The sequence below is a fragment of the Amborella trichopoda genome, chromosome 3 (assembly GCF_054954075.1).
Source record: "Amborella trichopoda isolate Santa Cruz 75 chromosome 3, AtrichopodaSantaCruz75HAP2 v2.0, whole genome shotgun sequence".
Lineage (NCBI taxonomy): Eukaryota > Viridiplantae > Streptophyta > Magnoliopsida > Amborellales > Amborellaceae > Amborella > Amborella trichopoda.
In genome coordinates, this window is record NC_142338.1 from 44308556 (window position 1) to 44332421 (window position 23866).

General features: G+C 35.0%; 1 protein-coding gene across 12 annotated transcripts; it reads left to right on the forward strand.

The window, feature by feature from the left end:
• The first annotated feature begins 3396 nt into the window (after window positions 1–3396).
• On the forward strand, window positions 3397–22846 carry FEI1 (Leucine-rich repeat protein kinase family protein). Of its 12 annotated transcripts, none has more exons than XM_088860768.1 (16): window positions 3442–3620; window positions 8722–8804; window positions 9501–9743; window positions 9835–9970; window positions 10229–10300; window positions 10543–10614; window positions 11250–11321; window positions 11915–11986; window positions 12069–12140; window positions 15452–15570; window positions 15955–16128; window positions 17099–17431; window positions 19586–19831; window positions 20068–20201; window positions 22080–22328; window positions 22437–22846. In XM_088860768.1, the coding sequence occupies exons 3-15, from the start codon at window positions 9665–9667 to the stop codon at window positions 22299–22301; spliced, it is 1803 nt and encodes a 600-aa protein (XP_088716894.1). In that variant the 5' UTR covers window positions 3442–3620; window positions 8722–8804; window positions 9501–9664; the 3' UTR covers window positions 22302–22328; window positions 22437–22846. The 12 variants fall into 12 exon arrangements, with proteins under 12 accessions (XP_020528967.1, XP_020528968.1, XP_088716895.1 ...); XM_088860774.1 differs by having other exon boundaries at window positions 22080–22250; XM_088860772.1 differs by having other exon boundaries at window positions 15452–15546.
• Window positions 22847–23866: the final 1020 nt, after the last annotated feature.

Below are 23866 nucleotides of genomic sequence, written 5' to 3' on the forward strand. Positions count from 1 at the left end.
AAAGGGTTAGTATTTTGTGTGTCCCCGGTTTATTTATCTTTCGGTCTTCCCTTTCAAAATCCATCAACTTGGAGATGCACTTTGGATTCGAAAATTGGGGTCGCAAAAGGATCTGTGCTGGAGCCGACTTGGTCTAGTCACCATTGATTAGACTTAGACTGGGTCAAAATATGGAAAATTCCAAAAAAATACAGAGTAATGATACTATGAGACCATCCCACATCCATGTGAGTAAAACCCCAAATGATCACTATTAATTTTGACACAGATCTTTAGAAAACCCATACACCCAAGTCCCACATCCATGTCTTAACTTTTATAGAAATCTGTGTCAAAATTTAATGGTGATTCTTTAGGGTCCTACTCACATGGGTGTGGGAGGGTCTCATAGTGTCATTACTAAAAAAAATAGGGTGCGGTTTCTATAAGGTTGCAACCTTAAACAATCCAATTAAAGCGCACCTCCAAATTTGATCATAACATGCAATTTTGTTGTAAAAAATTATTAGGATTATCTTAAAATCTATTTTCTTATCTAATTAGAAGATTTTAAACTCTAAAAATAGTTAAAATCAAGGAGATCTATAAACATATGAAAATCATGAAAATGGACGGCCTAGATAATGTGTTTCAAGATGCACTATTTATGAGACTCCAAAACTTTGTTTTTTTATATTCATACATCTCGATGTCGAGATGATCAATTTTCAACATTAAAACAGCCTTTCCGATAGATTTTTGAGGTGCACCTGTAATTCTACATTTTAAAGTTTCAACCTTATATAAACTTTTCCCAAAGAAATATATTACATATATTTTGTAATAAAAAATACATGATTGTTAGTACGCAACAGTGAGCCAAGTAGCAATTAGGTTTCAGGTTGGACCAAACTTACCGACTCCCGGATCCATACTTTTGGACCTAAACCTGACCCGTTGGATCAAAAAAGTTGGACCCGAGTTGCTGAACTGTTCAATCCTCGGGTGGACCTAACCCAATGGCGGTCCTAACAAAAACCTACGGCCCTCAAAAATGTGAAAAAAAGTTAAAAATTTTAGGTTGCAACCTTAAATAATCTAATTAAGGTGCAGCTCCAATTTTTGTCATAACATGTAATTTTGGTGTAAAAAATTCTTAAAATTATCTCAAAATCTGTCTACATATTTAATTATATGATTTTAAACTCCAAAAATGGTTAAAATCAAGTAGATCTATACATATGAAAAATCTTGAAAATTGACGATCTAGATAATGTGTTGCAAGATGGACTATTTTTGGGACTCAAAATCTTTTTTTTTTTTTTCATATTCATACATCTCGTTGTTGAGATGATCTACTTGAGGGTTTTTCAACATTAAAACAACTTTTTCCGATGGATTTTTAGGTACATCTATAATTCTACATTTTAATATTGCAACCTTCTATAAATGTTTTCCTAAAAATATATAATTTTTTTATTTTTTTTTAGAAGTATTCATTTCAGTTCCGAAAATTATGAGACTTGCACAGGTTTTGGACCTCCAGGTTCATAAATCACAAGTCCCTGGCGAAAGATGCCACTCACTCATGAACGACTTTTCATTTTTCAATATTTCATATCCGCAAAGTTTAAAAAATAATTTAAAAGGTGTGGTTTTTATAATGCATAAGTGGCAATGGGGTTGAAGTCGTGGTAGCACCACTTGAGCCTCAACTAATGATCTAGGTTTTCATTCTCACTTATGTATTTGAAAATTGTTAATTATTTATTAAATTGTCAATTATTTTTTAAAAACGGGTACGGGACTGTATTCCCCATTGATCTAGTCAAAAAATAAGAAAAAAAGAAAAGAAAAAAGACCTTAAACAATTAAATTAAGATTTGCCTCTAAACCCCTAGAAGAAGGTCATATCAATACACAAATGTATAACTTCCCAGGAATTTCGATTGTGCTTACAATTAAATTAAGATTTGCCTCTAAACCCAAGAAAAAGGAAAACGGGACTATATTCCCCATTGATCTACTCAAAAAAAAAAAAAAAAGGAAAAAAGAAAGGACCTTAAACAATTAAATTAAGATTTGCCTCAAAACCCAAAAAAAAGGTTTTATCAATACACAAATATATAATTCCTAGGGAATTTCAATCGCGCGTACAATTAAATTAAGATTTGCCTCTAAACCCATGAAGAAAGAAACTAATTGGTGTATCAAGGGACACACTTTTATAATTACGTCCCCTGACGTACTCAACAGTCATCTTGTACATGGTTGTATATAAACAGTGGCCCCATATATACTTAAAGAGAAATGATCGTATAGGATATTCTCCTATTCATGTGTGTAAGGCCCCAAAGGATCACAATTAATGGCACGAATCTATACAAAAGTCAAGTCCCACACCCATGTGATAACTTTTCCAGATATTCGTATCAATTTTAATGGTGATCCTTTGGGGTCCTCCATATATGGATGGGGAGGGTCCTGTAGGATCATTACTCATATTTAAAACTAAGGGCTATATTAAAAAAGTCTATTTTCTTTTAGTATTCATAGTTATCATGGTTTAGATTTTTTATCTTTGATATTATAGATCCAAAACCCATCTCTAAGATAGATTTTGAAGAGATGTTTCATTTAAATAGGTGAGGTCGGTGACTAATAGAAATCTTGTCAATTTAAAAATATAATTCCAATACCAAAAGCTCTCACCCGAAAAAATATTATTACCAACCAATTATGAGATTTAAAGCTAAAAAAATGATCTAAATCAAGTAAATACATAAACACTTGAAAATCTTAAAAACAGATGGTCCAAATAATATGTTACAAGATATATTATTTTTAAGACTTGAACCTCATTTTTTCTCTCATATCTATATGTCTTGAGGTCGAGATGATCAATTCAAGCATTTTTCAGCATTGGAAAAACCTGATCCCTAGGGTTTTTGAAGTGCATCATGCTTTTATATATCCCTAGGGTTTTTGAAGTGCATCATGCTTTTATATTTATAATATAAGACTGACCGCCTTGTATAAAGTTTTTTTAATTTTAAATATATTGGTTATCACTTACGGAAAATAAAAGTTTGCAGTTAAGTATAAAATAAGGGAATTTTTATTTTGTTTAAATAAAAAGTAAAGGACTCGTTTTTCCATGATTTTCTCAAATTAAAATAACCACTCCAAATTAAGTTCGAATTTTAATTAAAAACCAAATATCAAAAGACAAAAAAAAAAGGATGTTATGGAGCGTGAAAACGACGGTGGCAAAGCGGCTGGCAAGAGAAAACGATTGGAGGGCATTATTGGCATTTTCGGAAAAAGGCAAGCACTTTTTAGTCATTGTACGCTCCAGCCAGCTCGTGAGCGAAGCAATCAGCCGCTCAATAATCCACACGCGTACTAACGCAACGTGTCCTGTAGGCATCCTTAACTCGTGCCGCCTCCTCCCATAAATACTGTCTTTAAAACACACACACACACTCGCTCTACTCTCTTCGAATCCCCTTTCCACAAATGGCAATAATCTAGGGTTCCTTCTCCGCCCTCAGAATCTAGGGTTTCGTAACCCCCTATATACCTGCAAAAAGAGGACAAACTCCATCTTCGGTATTGTGCCTTTCAGATCCGTTTTAGAGGTGCGTTTTTGCTTGTTTACTCTTTGCGTTTTTTGCTTGTTTACTCTTTGTTTCCCCATTTTTAACTGATTTTGCTATTCATTTTTGCTGGACATCAAGGTGTAGTGCAATGTAGTATGGAAAATTAGGTAGTGACGTTGAAGTAATGGAGTTGAAGTTCACGGTTTAGGATTTGAAGATGAATTTCGAATTTTTTTGGGATGAAAGTGAGGTTTTTGGGGTACATTTGTGAATTTTAGGGCTATTGAAGCTGAGGAGCTGAAGTTTTTAGAAGTAGAGGTTGAAAGTTGGATTCGGGGTGTCTTTTAAGTCTACTAGGTTTTTGAAATTTAGGGGATGGTTTTGAATTCATGTATGTTGAATTTCTCAAAATTTTCTGACTTCGAAAGTTGGCAAAATTGATACGGTGATGGTAATTGTGGGCATTGGTTGAGTAGATGTTGTGGTTTTTGGCTTCTCAGGTGGATTTATGTTCCTGCATTGAACTGTAGATATTGCAGTTATGGTAACTGCACTGTGGTCATTTACTTATAGACAGAAACTGTGCAGTGCTTTTTTAAGGAAATATTAATACATTATTGATAAAGAATGTGTCTTCTTTTACGAAGGTCCTTGACACTTTTAGACCTCAAAGATGTGATTCCAGCTTTTCTTTCAATGAGGATTCCTTTTTTTTGTTCCAAAAATATCCTGGGCTTCTATTGGCTTCCAAGAACTATAAGAACCTTACCTTACATTGTAATTTGGCAGCATATGTATTTCCTGTTATTTGGTAAACACAAGGAACAATGTTGAATGATAAGGTTTCAAGAAAGGCTTTCTTGTTTCACGAGAAACTCATAGATTTTCTGGTTTCCAGAAAAAACTTGCTTAAGATGGTGTCTGATCTCGTTCTTCAATCCAGTGAGCTCTGCTATTTTATACTGCTCAAGCCAACTGCACAGCGTATCAAAAATTTAGAAGTTCTATGTCCACTGTTCCTTCAGCAGAACAAGTGAGGAGACTGGTTCTCCCCAACATGTATCCTGCCCACTGTTCCTTGAGCGAAACTCAAGTTCTATGTCCAATCTGTATTCTCATGACAAACAAGAGGCAATATAGCTGCACTTGCAAAACATATGGTGATGTTAGGATACCCAGATATCCTGATTGGTGACCTAATTATATCAGAAAGTACCGTTCATGGATATCTCCTATACACACTCTATATTTTAGCATTAAAGGATTGGCAAAGCCTAAGATGTGCTTAGCTTACCACTTGCAAATAGTAGGCGCAATCCAAAAATTTGCATATAGATAAATATGTTTCAAAGAAGATTTTGTGTTGATTGTCACAAAAACTTGTTGTCAGGGCCGCACTGTAACAATCCAGCTAACAAGTCCTGCCCATTACCTATGTACCCCGAACTGTTTTTGCTTTGGAGTTAGGTGGGTATGCACCATCTGCTAGAGGTTTAGAGTCTTACTAGTCCACAACCTTTGTGATGCACAAGCTCAAATTATGTAATGAATAATTTTTGAGACCATTTATTTGAATTTTTTGGATGTCATTATTTAAGAAGTTGTAACAAAAATAAGTATTCAATTTGAGTATTTAGGATGAACGTATCAGAGATGAGGATGTTGAGAGAGATGAGTGGCAAGACAAGAAAGTATAGAATTCGGAATGAATACATATGAGGGAACTTAGGTGTGGCTTTAATAGGCGATAAGATGATGAAAGTAGACTTCGGTGGCTTGGCCATATATGGTGTAGACCTAATACAACACAACACCGGTTAGGAAGTATGATTTGGTTTAAATGAAAAGCGTTAAAGGGGAAGGGGATGGATAGAAGTACTGAGAAAGATAATGCAACTTTTGGTCGTACTGAGGGTATGGCCCTCGGTAGAGAAGAATGAAGGAACATCATTCATGTAGCCGACCCCAATTGGGATAAGGCTTGGATGATGATAACACAAATAAATAAAATATTCAATAATTAAAATATTAGAAAGTAATACCTCTTACTTAAATTGATGGAAAATATGTTTTAAACAGAAAGTTTGTAGTAAACAATTAACAAAGAAACTAATTTGGGAATTTATTTTCATCCTATTGATGTAAAGAAACCTTATAATTCGGAAGCTACTTTGTGAGGGTAAATTATTTTTCAAATCCGTTAAATCTAAATTATCAATATTTTTTTTAAAAGGATTTATAGTTACTATAATGTTATACCATTTAAAGGTAAATTATTTTTCAAATCCCTTAAAATCTAAATTATCAATGTTTTAAAACAAAAAGATTTATAGTTACTGTAATGTCAGACCATGTAATTTTATTTGCTAAATAAAAATATAAATTTCTATGAATCTTTTATATGCACGGAAATCATGTTTTTTAGGACTTTCTAAAGAGAGAATTTTTCAAACCATATGTTTAAATTACTAAAAGTAAAAATAAAACAGAATTAGTAATTAAAAATTTTTAAATTTAAAGAGTGTCATATTTTTGTACTTTTGTGATATATAATGAAAACAATTTTTATCTTAATCTTTTATGCACAAGGTTTGTAAATGGGCAAAAATATAAGCCCATTTTTGTAACCTCATTGTTAATCTATTGTAATCGGGCAGATTGATAAGCTCATTTTTTTACAAGGTCGGCTGATCTATTTTTAACCGAGAGATCCATCTAGTGGGTACTCTCGGATTAACCCAAACTGTATTCCTACTCTTTGCAGCAATACACAAGTAAACTTTTATCAAAAAAAATAAAAATAAATCTTGTATGCACAAGGGAACCTTATTTATTAGGACTCTATAAGGAGAGATCCTGCTTTCAAATAATAAAATAATCAGGAGAGGTTTTGCTTTGAATGGGAAAATATATAACCCATATATCAATTGCCCTCTTGATTAGGATTCTCATTAGCAACTAAATCTATACTCTCTCTCTAATAGGTTGAGCTATATGCTCCTCTTGATTCTCAACTGGCAACTAAATCTATACTCTCTCTCAATTCTCCTCTTGATTAAGCTATGAATCTTTTGTTTCAACGGATTTGATCAGATCGATTGAAATGAAAATCTATTATTGCATGATCGTGACAATGCATATACGTTTCAAGAATTTTATGATCTGTTGTATAGTTTGCCTTGAATTAGCATTTTCTTTGTTTTATTCAATGGAGTAGTGCCAAAAAAGACGAACAAACTTGTGGAAGATGTGTTTTAACTCCAATGAATTTAATTTTACTAATAGGATTGCGTAATTCTAATTTACAAAATGCTAATTTAGTAGTTATGCGATTCTAATTTTCAGATTAAACTTATAAGTCACAAGTAAATTTATGCATGTATACAGGAAAATGTACTTGTAACTTGAAACTTATATTAAAGAGTAACTTTCCAAAAAAAGAAGAAATATCATATATGCCATTTCTAGAGTGCACATGCCTTCAACAGAATATGATGCAATTTGTTGAAAGCCGCTCTCATACTGTGGGATGGAGTCATGGGTACTTCCCGTGTGATATGATTATGACATAGTTGTCATATGATCTTGAACTTTGTAAATTTAGGGTACCTAGCTTGATTATTGGCTACCTGTAAGTGATCTTTCTCTTTGTTTACTTGTGATGAAAAAGTTAGTAAGATTTGTGATTCACTAGTGTAGCTTAGATTGCAGTATAATGGAAGCTATTACCCATGAACAAGAGGTATTTTAGTAAAAGGCTGCTTAACAAATAATTCTTTGAAAGCCTCATTTCGAAGGATCAAATTTTGGGAACAGATTATTATTATTTTTTTCATGATAATCACCTTGCTAGGTCCACTCCTATATTCATGGGTGATGGACCGTTTGTAACCTTGCTTGTGATATTTCCGTCCAGGATCTTTATTTTCGTCCAGGATCTTGTAATAAATAGTGATATTTCCGTCCAGGATCTTTATTTTATAAGTTTTGTGTGTAAGTGACCTCATTGTCTCAAAAAATAATCCATTCTTTTTAAAAATAAAATGAAATAATTATTTCTGCTTATTATCATGAATTTTAGGCGCGATAAATTTTATGCGCACACGGCCTCATTATCTTGAAAAATAATCTTTTTAATAAAAATTGTGATATTTTATCTATGTTAGAAATTTTAAATGCTGTAAATTCTTAGAAAAATAAATTTATTTATTTTTCTTGTCTATTGTTAGAAAATTTTAGATACTATCAAATTATTAGAAATAAATGTGATATTTCTGCTTTTAGTAAAATTGTGATATTTCTTTCTACTGTTTTGAATATTTAGACATTGTAAAATTCATGTGCAAATGACTGCCTTATTATTTAAAAATTGACATTTTTGCAATTGATTATAGTATTGTTGTGAAATGTTTATTTGTGGATTGATATCCCATATATTGTGATAATTCCGTATTCTTGAATTTTTATAAGAGTTTTTCTATACATATTAAATTGGCAATTATGCTAGAATGGCTTTACAAACTGCTACCTTTCTAAATTTGAGCCCAAAATATTTGATTGGTTATTTTTGAAATGTTATAGAGAGTGACTGTTATTAATGGTTTAAGTGAAATTCATATTAATGATTTCAGTAATATGTTGAGTACATGATATTGCTGCTTTCGAATGTTTAAAGAGATTTAGAAATAATTTAAGTATGCAAGTGGACTCATCCGGTTCGCCGGTGAGGTATAAGTGGACCTATCTGGGACGCCGGTAGGGATTAAGTGGACTCATCCGGTACGCCGGTGAAGTATAAGTGGACCTGCAGGGATTAAGTGGATTTATCTGGGACGCCGATAGGGATTAAGTGGACTCATCAGGACGTTGATGGGGTATATAGGTGACCTACTTGGGACGCCAGTAGGGTATTTTGTGAAATCCTTTGAATTATGCACTGCCGTTAAAAGTGTTATAAGCATTTCAATTACTCGGATTATACTTAATTATGCATTTATTGAAAGTGAAACTGTTGATGCATTTCTGTTAATAGATCTCATTTTAAAAAATATTGATATCTTTCAATCATGATTATTTTTAGGATTATGATGATCACTTACTGAGTAGCCAAACTCATCAAACTATGGTAAACTTTTTTCAGGATAACTGCGGATTCATTTTGAGTGCTAGTCCAGATCAACCTTGGAAGATATTGTTGTTGTGCTAGCTTTCTTTTGTTACTTTGTAAGACCTCGCCACTGTAAATTTGTCCTATCAATAGATGTATATATGTTTTGTCTGTCACATCTCAGGAATAACAGTATTGTAAATTCTTGGGGTGTGACAAAGTAGGAATTGTTCCGCTCTCCAAATAGGGTCCAAGGCCTGTGTCTACATCTTAGTAGTCATATCAAAGAAATATTCCTAATTACCTTTATGGGAAATCCTGAAATCGGTCGCCTTAAGCACTCATAGTCATATTAAAGAAGTTCCTCGTTTTTGAGAATGGTGGAAAGCAATTTTTTCTTTTGTTAGTCTTACGGTTGTTTAAATGGTGCTTTGGCAATAGGCCAGGTTGCAAAAGATATGGTCTCCACTGCATGCGGTGGGCCAGTCTGGTACATGTAGCACTCTTAAATGTTTGTAACGGAAAACAGAGCTATTTATAGAACAATGTGCACCCAAATGGGATGTAAATTTATTCGCCATTTAAAACTTTAGATGCGCTGAAAAACATTGGGGTGCTCTAGTCTTGCCTCCCTTGTTTTTTCATACAGAAACTATGGCCAGCTTCACAGTTATCATCCTTGTAAAACAGAAAGCTTTTGGGTAGTTCCATAACTACTGAGTTAAAAATTCAAGAATTTTCAAAGATGCAAAATTTAGAGTTATGCAGAGATCTCGAACTTTGCTAATGCACTTCTTCAAATTTTTTTGCAGAGTAGTCCTTCAACTCCCTACTTTCTGGGAGTGGCATATTTCAAGCTCCATAATTCTTTCATATTGCGGTCTTTCTGATGTTTGGACAGCTAAGTAGTATTGCTTGTGGCCTATATGATATTTCCTCTAATCCTGGTGATGATCATCGATGAGCTTCTGTTCCAATGAAACCTTGCGAAGTCCTTTTTTCAATCATACTCATTTCTATTTTGACAAAAACAGGCCATTCGATGTCTCCTGATGGTATGAAATTTGTGGATGCACATTATCTGTTATTATTCTGTTATGTTTGGAGGTGATATCATTATGAATTCACCAATGTTTTGGTTAGCAGGTGAAGTGCTACTAAGTATTAAGTCAGCCATCACTGATACAGAAGGTGTACTTGCACAATGGAAAAGTGAGGATCCAGATCCATGTGGCTGGAAAGGAGTGAAATGTGACCCCAAATCCAAGAGTGTGGTGCATCTGTAAGTTTTATTAGGAACCATCCTGTTATGCTCTTTGTGTTCAAGGTGCAAATTGCTTTGTGGAATAAGAAAGCTCTGGGGCAATTAAGATTCTCGAGTCATTACTGAAAATATGTACACCCTTAGAGTTTGTACTTAGGAGACCTGCTGCATTTTGGATTTATTCTGCATCTTCTTGTCAGATTGCTTATGATTCTCCTTTCAATTTTTATGTGTGATAACTATTCTAAAACTTGGCCAACATGTCCTGCCTTACAGGGGCCTTGCATATCACAGATTACGTGGATATCTATCACCTGATATCGGGAAGCTTCGGCACCTAAAGATTCTGTATGTATTTATTATAAAATTTCATTGGGCTGAAGAGAACACTTGCTTCATGTCTTTGCTCAATTTTCTTCTCAAGGAACTAGAGCACATTGCTTTTGAAATTCAGTTGTTTGTCGGTGTTTTAATATTATCTATACTATTTATGTAATATAGAAATTTATTCATTCAGTCTGACCTAAAATATTGGGTCATAAACAGGTCATGGAATACATCATAATGCGTATATTGTTGCCCTGTTACAGAGCTCTTCATGATAACAATTTTTATGGAACGATTCCATCAGAATTGGGGAATTGCACAGCATTAAGAGCTTTGTAAGTGATCAATCAGCTTAGTTTTACAATTACAGGTGTTCTATCATTTCTTTATATGTTTCTCTAGCATTAGCATGTCATTTCTGCTTAAGATAGGGCTACAGTCATAGTTTGATATTTGCTTGGTGCATCTTCTTCGCAACATGTTTATCCTACCTAGCTGGCTATATTTTGCTTTAATGGATGCAGTGATATTGACCTGCTGCAGAAGGCATGCTCTATTCATCTTGTTTGTTTATTGGTTCACCTTCTGAGAAGGGTTGGAAAGAGGTCTTCCTCTGACATAAGCATCGTTTGTCAATTAACCGAGGGTGCATGCAATTGTTCAACAATGTACTCTTGATTAAGAACTTATTTCACTGACATGGTACTTCCAAAATATTGGGCTTGACTTTTTACCTGTGATATTGGGAAGGATTATTTTTGCCTCTCTTGACCTTTTGATTAATCGCTGACTCACAAAAACTGTCTGCTTTTGTGCATGTTTAATAGCATAACTCTAGTCTTTCATAGAAAAATTGAACATACATTTCAGCAACACTTTATTTTGTCCTGTGGAGTTTTATTTTAGTTTTATTCCTAATAAAATACTTATGCTTCTCTAAGTTGGAAACTATTTTATGTGAGTTTCGCAGATATCTGCAGGACAACTTTTTAAGTGGATTTATACCCAAGGAGTTTGGGCAGCTTTTGGAGCTTGAGATTCTGTGAGTCATATTTGCTGTAAAACACTTATATGTTAGTGTCTGGTATTGATGTAAACATTAGTTTGGTTGTATTCAAGATCATACTGAATAGGGAGTAATTAGAATTTGAGAAGCTTAGATATTCATATTTTTATGTACTTGCTGATATCATCTTTGGAACTGGAAAATTCATTCCATGTATGAGTCACTTGGATTTATTATACATCCCATTAAAAATAAAATGAGTTCTGTTTAACACCATTTCCATCTCATGTAAACTATCTCCAAACATGTACTTGGTCAATTTAGATTACGAGGAAATATTTTTTACTTGATTAGTGCTGTCTGAGATAAAATAAATGTGTAGCTTGGAGTTGCTTTAGTTTGACATCTGAGAATGATAAGGCTGCACATAATCTAAGTCACTTTGCTGGTTGGGAGTTGGGACTAATTTGACTATCTACACTAAATATGCTTTATCAAGTAAACAATTGAATAGAAATTCTTTGCTGAAGATGATTTTACTAGAAGATCTGTTGTCCTGAAAGATCATCATAGTACTTTGGCTAGATCCAACACCAAGGTCTCACTCTCTCCTCTTACTGATTTTCCAGGGATATTTCCAGCAACACTCTCAGTGGGACCATTCCTGTGTCCCTTGAACAGTTGACCAATCTTTCGACATTGTGAGTTCGTAAAGTCCAGTTGATTTCTTGCTGTTCCTTAAACATGACTTTATGTAATCCTTTTTTTTGTTTGTTTTTGAAGCAATGTTTCAACCAATTTTTTGGTTGGAAAGATACCCTCTGGAGGTGCTCTCAGTAAATTTACCGAGCAATCGTACGTACACTTTCCTCTTTGACTAGATGAAATTTCCGTCACCATAATGATTTTTTGTGGGTTGTTCCTGTTTTTTTTTTTCTTGTTCTTATTTTTTATTTGTGTTCTTTTGTCAAGTGTTATTCATATGGAAGTTTGAATTGCTAGTTGAACTTTTTCAGTTATGTGATATAATGTTTCCATAGCTTAATTATTTTTAGTTATAAATAAATTTGTGAATTACAAAAAGAATTTCTTATTTACTTGGCCTAAAAAAGTTGCTTTTTTAGTTTGAAATATTATGGTCTTCTGTTCTCCTGTGTTATAGTGATCATAGTTTTTGGGATCAGGATTGGGATTGGGAGCAGGGGATTGTGAAAGGCTAGAGCTCTCTATGGTTGGGAGTGCTGTCGTTACAATGCATATGTTAGGGATCAAGATCGCCAAATGTTTGTGATCTCGATCCCCTTTAGGTGACATTGGTCCCAATCTTTCGGGGATTTTGCTCCAAACCTTAAAGAGTATATATAGATTACGATTGCGTATACTCTTTGAAGTAGGGATCTTTTTATTTATAGCCAGCAAGCAATGCAACTATATTAAAAGTGTAGTTCTATAAATAAAGGAAATTATCTGTTTGGTTGTTATCTTGGTCTTTAAGGTGGGGACAGAGATGTCTAACTTGAAACTTAAAATCAAGATCTCTTGAAGACCCTTTCTCGAAGGGCTAGAAAGAGATTCTACAGTGGGATCGACACCAAGGTTGGAGATCCCAGTAACTAGGGCAGTGACACAGCAATAAGCAGGATACCTATTGTCACACCCCAAGAATTTACAATACTGTTATTCCTGAGATGTGACAGACAAAACATATATACATCTATTGATAGAACAAATTTACAGTGGCGAGGTCTTACAAAGTAACAAAAGTAAGCTAGCACAACAACAATATCTTCCAAGGTTGATCTTGACTAGCACTCAAAATGAATCCGCAGTTATCCTGAAAAATGTTTACCATAGTTTGATGAGTTTGGCTACTCAGTAAGTGATCATCATAATCCTAAAAATAATCATGATTGAAAGATATCAATATTTTCCAAAACGAGATCTATTAACAGAAATGCATCAACAGTTTTACTTTCCATAAATGCATAATTAAGTATAATCCGAATAATTGAAATGCTTATAACACTTTTAACGGCAGTGCATAATTCAAAGGATTTCACAAAATACCCTACTGGCGTCTCAAGTAGGTCACCTATATACCCCATCAGCGTCCTGATGGGTCTACTTAATCCCTATCGGCGTCCTAGATAGGTCCACTTAATCCCTGCAGGTCTACTTATACCTCACCGACGTACCGGATGAGTCCACTTAATCCCTACCGGCGTCCTAGATAGGTCCACTTATACCTCACCGGCGAATCGGATGAGTCCACTTGCATACTTAAATTATTTCTAAATCTCTTTAAACATTCGAAAGCAGCAATATCATGTACTCAACATATCACTGAAATCATTAATATGAATTTCACTTAAAGCATTAATAACAGTCACTCTCTATAACATTTCAAAAATAACCAATCAAATATTTTGGGCTCAAATTTAGAAAGGTAGCAGTTTGTAAAGGCATTCTAGCATAATTGCCAATTTAATATGTATAGAAAAACTCTTATAGAAATTCAAGAATACGGAATTATCACAATTTATGGGATATCAATCCACAAATAAACATTTCACAACAATACTATAATCAATTGCAAAAATGTCAATTTTTAAATAATAAGGCAGTCATTTGCACGTGAATTTTACAATGTCTAAATATTCAAAACAGTAGAAAGAAATATCATAATTTTACTAAAAGCAGAAATATCACATTTATTTCTAACAATAGACAAGAAAAGTAAATAAATTTATTTTTCTAAGAATTTACAGCATTCAAAATTTCTAACATAGATAAAATATCACAATTTTACTAAAAGCAGAAATATCACATTTATTTCTAATAATTTGATAGTATCTAAATTTTCTAACAATAGACTAGAAAAATAAATAAATTTATTTTTCTAAGAATTTACAGCATTTAAAATTTCTAACATAGATAAAATATCACAATTTTTATTAAAAAGATTATTTTTCAAGATAATGAGGTCGTGTGCGCATAAAATTTATCGCGCTTGAAATTCATGATAATAAGCAGAAATAATTATTTCATTTTATTTTTAAAAAGAATGGATTATTTTTCGAGACAATGAGGTCACTTACACACAAAACTTATAAAATAAAGTTCCTGGACGGAAATATCACTATTTATTAAAAACAAACTATTTTTCAGGAAGACGATGTCACTTACCCACAAATATTTGAGAGGGAGCTTCCGATAAAAATTCGGTTCGAGAGAGGAGTTCACTACGTTTCGACCAGAGAGTGAGAGATCTCAAAATTTTCTAGGGTGGGAGTGCTCACCTCCCCTATTTAAATTCTTATAACGTATTATTATATTATTTTATTAGGCTCTACCTCATACCTGAGGTGTCGCGTTAATAGTCTGTTTTTAACATATGAAAACCACGTCCACTAAAGGACGTGGCAAGCAGCAAGCAAAAGTTTAAACCAAGTAAAAACTTTTGAAAATAGTGATGGTCCCCAAGGACCATCATACTCAAACAGACCATCACCTATTTAAAAGTATCTTTTCTCTTTTCTTTTTTTTTGAAATTTTAGGATTGTTACACCTATCAAGTTTGGATAATATCCTAGATTGGGCCCCCTTCCAACCTTTGTGATTTGTTGAGCTCCAATAACAGATGCTGTAGAAAAATGACCAATTTAGAACAGAACTGCTAACCTCAAATCTCTAGTACATAGTTCTTTAAGCAGATTTGGCTATTTTAAACATCAGTCACTTTAACAATAAAAAGAAGACCAAATATTTTTGCCGGATTTAATCAAGGAACTTTTGTATCCTTACTTTCTGGATTTTGGATTACTTCATTCTTGATATGGATATTTATATTTGGGAGTGTGATTCGCATGTAAATTGCTAATAAAGAGTGTTCAGTATGTGCATGATAATCATCATCAAGATATTCATGTATACCAGTCATACCATTACGTTAGATTTACACCCTATATATGTTACAGATGGGCATTTATTTCCATGATTACTGTAATATACTATTAACAGAAATGTAATGGTGGATGTATATCTCTTCAATTTGTACACAAACATCTACCATTTAGGGACTTGGATGATGTGTATAGATGACCATAGATTTTATGAAAAGAATTCAGAATGTTCTTTAAGGTATTATCTACATTTTCATGTTTCAGCTTTGTTGGCAATCGTGGCTTGTGTGGGAAGCAAATCAATGTTATATGTAAAAGTGAGCTTGAAGGTCCGATCAATTCAGAATCTCCAGTTGCTGGTGGATATCCTTCTCCATATGGTGGTATTGTTTATGGCTTTAGTTTCAAATATTCATCAGGATTTACTTTGCCCTTGTATTTTCCTGAAATCTCTCTCTCTCTCTCTCTCTCTCTCTCTGCATGTGTCACATCAACTCTGAAATGTGCGCCCTACATTCAGTACATTTTCTCCATCAGGAAAAAATTCTAGGTTTTATTTTTTGAATTTCTTTTCACAATCTTGTTCATCGGATCCAAGAGTTTGTGGAAATTTGGCCCATGCTATGGTTTCAAGCTTGCTAGGACTTTGTAGCTGTCTTCTTATATATGGGCACACATTCTGAGCCCTTATTTTCTGACCTGCATTTGTAAAATAGCTGCCATCTGTAAACCTAATATGACACAGCATACATGTGACTATGTTTCAGTGATATACCAAGGGGCAAAGAAAAGGTCTGCGAGAAACTCAACTAAACTCCTGATAAGCGCTTTGGCAACAGTTGGTGCTTTACTTCTTGTAGCATTGATGTGCTTTTGGGGTTGTTTTCTTTACAAAAAATTTGGTAAAAATGACAAACCTCATGCAATGGATGTTAGTGAAGGTACTTAGTATCATTCCCGTTCATAAAACATGAAGTTATTTTAATATTTAAATTATTTTTGTTTCTGCTTTAATAGGAACCCGACTTATCTATGTGATTCCACTTTCGCATCGTCGTGATGGTGTTGTCATCTTGTACTTTCAAGAACTTTCCAATAAAGGTCACTTATCAATAAAAATGCAGTTAGTTTTATCTAGTAGTCCTGTTGAGATGTGACTTCCACATTAAATTAATCATCATTATCGTCATCATCATCATTTGAGCCTTATCCAAAGTCTTTGAGGTTGGCTACACGTATCTTTTCCGCCAGTCTACTCTACGAAAAGCCATATCCTCAATCATCTACATTATATTAATCAATGTTTAAAAAAACATCGGGTTAGATTGAAATCAGCTGATCGAATCCTAGAATCATTGGGACGGTCCTGGTTCCCTTAATATATCTGGAACTAGGCGGTTCTAGAAGGAACTAGCTGGTTCCTTGATAGAACTGATTCTAGCCAGCTCACCCAGTTCCTTAATGAATTTTTTTATTATTATATTTTTTTCTTTTTCTTTTTTTTTCTTTTTTATTTTTATTTTCCTATTGCTCTGGCCCACTTTGACATGTGCAAGTGGGGCCTTGAGCATGCGTTACTGTTTTCATTTTCAAAGGCATGCCACCCTTTTTATAGTCCCTTGGTTCCCCTTTCCTTCCCATATCTACGACGTGGGACTAAATTTTAACATCCTTTCTGGTGCTTTCTCTCAAAAAACAAAGAATTAAAACATTTTTTAATACTATTTCAAAATTTTTAAGGCCAGGTTGGGCCAATCCGCCAATCCGGACCGGTTTACAGGATGGGCGATCTAGGTCTCCAATCTGTTTTTTTAAACATTGATATTAATTATTTCAAGTTCCTTACTATGTGTTATCATTTTGTTGTCTTTTTGGGAGCCATACAACTAATACCAAGATCTATTGTTTCAGGTGCGTCTATTATAATGTTTCATGGCGATTTGCCCTACTCTTCGAAAGATATCATACGAAAAATAGAGGCTTTGAATGATGAAAACATTATAGGTTCTGGAGGCTTTGGAACAGTTTACAGACTTACAATGGATGATGGCAATGTATTTGCATTGAAAAGAATTGTAAAAACAAATGACGGCTTGGATCGATTCTTTGAAAGGGAGCTTGAAATACTTGGGAGCATAAAGCATAGATACTTGGTCAATTTGCGAGGATATTGCAATTCTCCTTCTTCTAAATTGCTGATCTATGATTTTTTACCCGGTGGAAATTTAGATGAAGTACTTCATGGTGAGTGTATTTCATCTTTTTAATACAATTTCTTTTTTCCTCCGATATAATCAAAATAAATAAATTCGATAAATGATATTTCTAGGGTCATCTGCTTTATGCATTTCCTTGTTCCTTATAGGTTTGTTCTTGACAAATAAAATTGGTGATTGATTTCAACGACATTTTTTAATGGAACTGATCTACTTTTACTTGCAAGCGTGCAGGCTTCTGGCCATGATTCAGGGGTCGGTGCTCACAGTTCTATAATGTTACATGGAACTTCAGATGCATCAGATCTCTTGTGTATCATTGCACTTCCTTTTAAATTGCTTCTCTACTGAAATGCCTCTCCATTCATGCTTTGAGTGTTTTGGTTAATGATGGAATCATGCATGAGACCTTCATTATAATATAAATGAAGCTTGTGCTTTGACGCCAAAACTTCTATGCAGTATGCCGAAGAAAGTACTACCATTTTGTCATGCCAAAATTTCTTGCATGTCGCATGCCAGAAATCTTGTAATCCATCACCAGGTGACCGTTGGATATTTTTCCTTGCCCAAGAAATGCCTTTGATAAGCTGTTGTGATGTTTCTAAGCGCTTGCTCATCTATGCAAATTTTGTGTGAAATATATATCAAGTAATGCCCATGATTCATTTCTTACCAGGACAATAAATGTATTGTGGTTTAGAAACCACAAGCATGAAGGATAGGATCATAAGTTCATTTATGCAAGGCTAATACTAGATTGGTGACCTCGAGGGATGCCCTTATGATGCCATTCTTCCACACTAGGCAAATGATAATTATAACAACAACAAGAATACCAACAACACCACCCATATTGATGATGGTTTTATTGACAATAAATGCACATTAGTATCGATATCATTAGCACATGTTGGGCACTTACCTAACCTACATTACTGAGGGACAATAAATAGGCGCCTGACTTTTGATTCTAAGTTATGTTTCTGTTTCCTCTTATTCTCCTAAAATTTCCCTCTATCCTATAATTAAATAGGTAAATGATCTAACAATTTTCATGTAAGAGTAGGTTAGTTGGAATGTGGAAACTGGTGCCAATCCTTTGAAAGTTGAAACATTTGGAACATTTACTTGCTATGAGCTTCTAGATTTTTTATCTAAAATTTACCTTAACATCTAGTCTTTCCTAAATTTCACATCTGGACACCCCTTTCCATATCCTACCCAAATAGACCTTATCCTAAATTTCTCTTTTCTGGATAATCTTTCTCCCTAAACTTTGACTATGTCCTTAGATTTCTCATGACAGCATATATCTAAATTTATCACAAAATTTGGTTATCTCATTCTTGGAATAGTCATTTGGAGAGGTTATATAGGATATTTCTTTCTTGAGTAATTAATTTGATATTCACCAAAATCCTACATTTAACCAAACAAACTCATAGACCGGAAGCCATAACCACATGGTGGCGAAGGACCCCGATCAGGAGATCTGAACACGGGCGAAGTTATATCGTGGTGCCATCATTTCCTTTCATCTTGTTAAAGAGTCAAGACAAGATATCGGCCGAAATGACCGCCGGAAAGGAATCAGTGGCAGCTTGGAAATCAAAGAAACGAGTTCCCTCAAAACCTTCAACCTACGAAGAGTGCATGTTTGGTTCAATGTGCTGCCAGTGGGCAACTATGTGTGCTCGGTCGGGGGGAGTGGAAAGCTTGGGCCTACTAGCAAGTTTATTTTATAATTAAATTTATTATTTTTCAATAGGAGATTTTTTTGGGTAAGTAATAGGAGATTATGTATTATTGCAGAAGCAATAATACATAACTTTTCAAAATAAAATAAAATAATATACTTAGTTTTTCATTTTAGAATAAATAACCCTATTAAAATAAATCCCCACTGACTTACCACTACTTACCCAAAAAAAACTCCATTAAAATAAATATAAAAATTACGTCTGATTTTCATGGCATCATGCAATGTATGTGCCATAAGCTAGTATAACATTTAGGATTAAGGGTGAAATGATCAAGCTTCCCTATATACATGATATTTCTATTCTGTACAGTACAATTTATTAATGTAAATAGACAAGCATATACCCTTGTACCATGTTTCTCGCCATTCCACTATGGTTTCCTTTTGTTAATACACTTGATGTGTTGTTTTCTGTAGAACGATCCGATCAGCTGGACTGGGATGCTCGTGTGAAAATCATTGTGGGAGCTGCAAAGGGGTTGGCATACCTGCACCACGATTGTTCCCCTCGAATCATACACCGCGACATAAAGTCTAGCAATATATTGCTCGATATGCATATGGACGCTCGTGTTTCTGATTTTGGGCTTGCCAAACTACTTGAGGATGAAGCATCTCATATCACTACTATAGTTGCCGGAACATTTGGTTACTTGGCCCCAGGTATCTTCTTCAAGAATGAACATATGAGCTAGTTAGACATTCTTGATGGTCTTATTTTTTTTGTGTAGTATTTTTTTGAAGGGAAGGTATAATTGTTAGGGCTCATGGGACATTCTTAATAGGTTTTACTTTTTGGATGAGTATTCTTCATGGAAAATATAACCAATAGTGCTCATTAGAAACTCTCAATACTTCGACAAGTTCTGAGCCTCCACATGCAATTTTTGTTATTGCAGAGTATATTAATAGTGGCAGAGCGACGGAGAAGTCCGACGTGTATAGTTTTGGAGTTCTTGTGCTTGAAGTTTTGAGTAGAAAGCGACCCACAGATTCATTGTTTATTGAGAAAGGCCTCAATATTGTTGGCTGGGTATGTTTTTCCCCACCTTTCTGTAGGTGTAAATTTATATGTTATCTTGTAGAGAACAGTGTGTCTGTCATGAGCTGTCTATTGTTGTGCAGTTTGGGTGTGATATTGTCATATGATGATAATTAGGGATGGAAGTGGGCCACCCAGTTAGGCCCGGCCTAGTTGTCCTGGGCCACAGAGGGCCAGGCTAGGTCGGCCCGGCTCGGTCCTCTTTTTCTTTTCTTTTTCTTTATTTGTTTTTGGTCCGGCCAATCTCGTTCCTAATGGGGCCTGGGCCAGTCCTAAAGGGACAAGAGTGAGGGTAGGGCCAAGGGTGTCCCAGCCCAGGCCTGGCCCATTGCAACCCTTAGTGGTAAAAAGAATCCACAAAATTGCTTTTACATACACCCCTTGAAAGAATGTGCTTATCACATTTTTGTTCAAGAAAAGCCCCTATCCATTTATTGGCAAAATATTTTGGGTATAGACATTGAAATAATTTTATAAAGTCAATGTTTAGCACATGTTCATGCTAAGCCACTTGTGTATTTGTCATTGCCCCTGGCAAATGAGCAACCCAAGAATGTCTTGGAACATGACTTTGTCAAAACAACTGGGGCATCTTTTCTTAAGGTAACCGCTTTAGAGGTGCATTATAGAAAATCCCATGGTCGTATGAAGTAGAATTTTGGGGAGTAGATGCAGTCAAGTCAAATTCTCTCTCTCGCGCCTGACATCAAACCTAACAACCGGAACTGGAGTGCACTGTTTGACTTGATCAATTCATCCCATGGGTTAATCATCAATAGAGTAGGATTCCAGGCTTTGTATGGAGCAAGCTTGTGCCACTTGTGTCTTTTTCATTCCCCCTGGCAAATGAGCGAACCATCTTTTACCCAAGAAAGTCTTGGAACATGACTGTCGAAACAGGCTTGCTCTAGTTCATGCCTGTGCCACTTGTGTATTTGTCATTGCCCCTGGCAAATGAGCGAACTTTCTCTTACCCAAGAATGCATTGGAACATGACTTTGTCAAAACAACTGGGGCAACCTTTCTTAAGGTAACCGCTGTAGAGTGCATTATAAAAAATCCCATGGTCGTATGAAGTAGAATTTTGGGGAGGTGATGCAGTCAAGTCAAATTCTCTCTCTCGCACCTGTGACATCAACCCTAACAACCGGAACTGGAGTGTACAGTTTGACTTGATCAATTCGTCCCATGGGTTAACCATCAACAGTGTGGGGTTCCAGGCTTGCTATGGAGTAGGCTTGTGAGCTAAGCAGCTCACAGATCTTCCGGAACACAACTTTGTCAAAACAAGTGGAGGACCTTTTTTCTAAGTCCACAATTGCAGAGGTGCATAACAGAATATATCTCATGGTTGTATGTGCATGTGGCGAAGAGTAAAGAACTGCCACAGATATTTACAAAACTGCATACCACAAGTTGCAAATATATTTTAAATCTGATGAACCAAGTTAAACTAACCCACTATGAGAGAACTGTGACTCTCTTACCAAACAATATAATGCACATTACAGATATATTTTGAATCTGATGATCCATACTGAACTAACCCACTGAAAAAAAGGGCTATGATTTGGTTCAAAGATACTCACGCTAAGCAAACAAAGTTCAATACACATTACAAAGGTATCCAGTTAAATTCTAAATCCCATTCTTTTGGCTCCACCTCAAGACATACAGACATGCTTGCTTACTTGTAGATATGCTTAGAAGAAAGGGTATTTCCTTATCTTGAGCGTACACCTGGCCCATCGAAAGATATATGTAACTTGTATTGTCCAAGTTCCAGCTGGTCATTCCTTTGAATTTCTGGGTTCTCCTGCTTTGTTTCACTCGAGTATAGCATGACATGCATATCCTAATGTTTTGCAGTTGAATCACTTGGTGGAGGAGAATAAGCAGACGGATATAATCGATCAGCTCTGTGAGGGAGTGCAGCCAGAGAGCTTTCACACACTGCTCTCCATTGCAATTCAGTGTGTCTCACCCAATCCGGAGGAGCGGCCGACGATGCACAGGGTTCTACAGATACTGGAATCTGAGGTTCTAACTCCTTGCCCCAGTGATTTCTACGATTCAAACTCTGACTCATAAGTCGATATGCCATGTTATTTTTTGAGTGTATGTCCGATATCCTCTCTCTCTCTCTCTCTCTCTCTCTCTCTCTCTCTCTCTCTCTCTCTCTCTCTCTCTCTCTCGAATTGGGGATAAACTGGAATTCGATGTTAGTGATGCAGCCATTATACCCCTAACCACTTAGCCATGAGGATGAACCCCTGGTTTCAGTGAAGCAATGAGGATGAACCCCTGTTTCTGTGGAGCAAAGACAATCACACGGGTTCGGAATGCCACAAAACCCCAATTTTGGCTATAAAAACCGGAGAGGCTTGGAATCTACTTTGTATTCTTTAATTCATTGTGGAGTACGACTGTTTCAGTCGCACGTTGTTAATATTGTTGCTATTGATTATAAAAATAAGTTGCAGCATTTTGTACAAGGCAAGTGAGGAGGAGAAGAATCGTTTTGAAGAGATGGAAGGGGGAAGGATCAGAGTTGTTTTGCTGATGTAATATTTCTGAGGCTCTAGCTTGTATGAATAGTATATGTTATGGCATGTGCTTAGAAAATTTTCCACTTCCTTCGTCGTGACTAAAAGTTCGATATTGCATGCGTTATTAGCCAGCTATGGTCAAGAATTCCCCCATTTTTTTTTAAGAGAAAAGCTAATTAGCCTTTGTCTGTCACCAGGCATTTGAGAATAGCGGATGTTACATTTTGTTTGGTGGCAGGAATATTCAACGAATTGAGTGTGGGATGCTCAACTAAATATATAAGATATGATCTTGAATAGGGTGTAGCTTCTGTAAGTCCTTGGGCATGGGAAATCATTTTGATGGCTTTAAAATCAATTTGCAACACTAATTATGAAATTTGAAGCACAAAAAATAGTACAAATCTAGTGTATCCATGAATATTTATTTTTAGGGCAAAATGGATGGTCTAGATAACATGTTATAATATGCACTATTTTTAGGGTTTAAAATCTCTAAGTTCTATTTTCCGAAAAGGTTTTCGAACGCCAGAACTGTAATTTTCAGCGAGTTTTGAATTGAGGCTTAACTTACGCTGTAGCCCCATCAAAACATTTGCCCTTTGAATGTATCTAGCAAACTAAACTTTTGATAAATTCTGTGGGGTTATCCAGACCCTTAAAATGCATAAAGCTACTTGCATATGGCATGTTCTTTTGTACTTGCAAAAGCTGCCCCTCTCCTAGGGTCCTTGCAGCGAAAGGTGTGCTTCTCTCACTCTCGCACTTACGAGTGTGGTTTTTTACACGATGGTTAAAAATGGATAAAATCACACGATTATTACCTTCATAATATTAGTATCTTAAAAACAGATTATACGAACCGTTACCACATGATTTCTACAATTAAGCTTTGATTTTTATTTACTATCAATCTTAAAAATAGGATTATAGGTGCATAAGCTCATTCATAATTCTAATAAAATCTACCTGTGCAATTTCAATAAATCGTCCACAATTATACATTATGCTCAAATAAATATAAAACTTCATGAGCGCAAGAAAATCAACCGATACACAATCCTTTCCATTCTCTTTTGACCACTCCATGTATTTTTCTGCATTCCA

What these genes read in the sequence shown, in the direction of transcription:
- FEI1 (XM_088860769.1), top strand. Translation starts at nt 9,665, where the DNA reads ATGAAACCTTGCGAAGTCCTTTTTTCAATCATACTCATTTCTATTTTG. An exon ending in CCATTCGATGTCTCCTGATG is followed by an intron (nt 9,744 to 9,834) that starts GTATGAAATTTG and finishes TTTGGTTAGCAG; the next exon opens with GTGAAGTGCTACTAAGTATT. An exon ending in CTTTTGGAGCTTGAGATTCT is followed by an intron (nt 11,322 to 11,914) that starts GTGAGTCATATT and finishes CTGATTTTCCAG; the next exon opens with GGATATTTCCAGCAACACTC.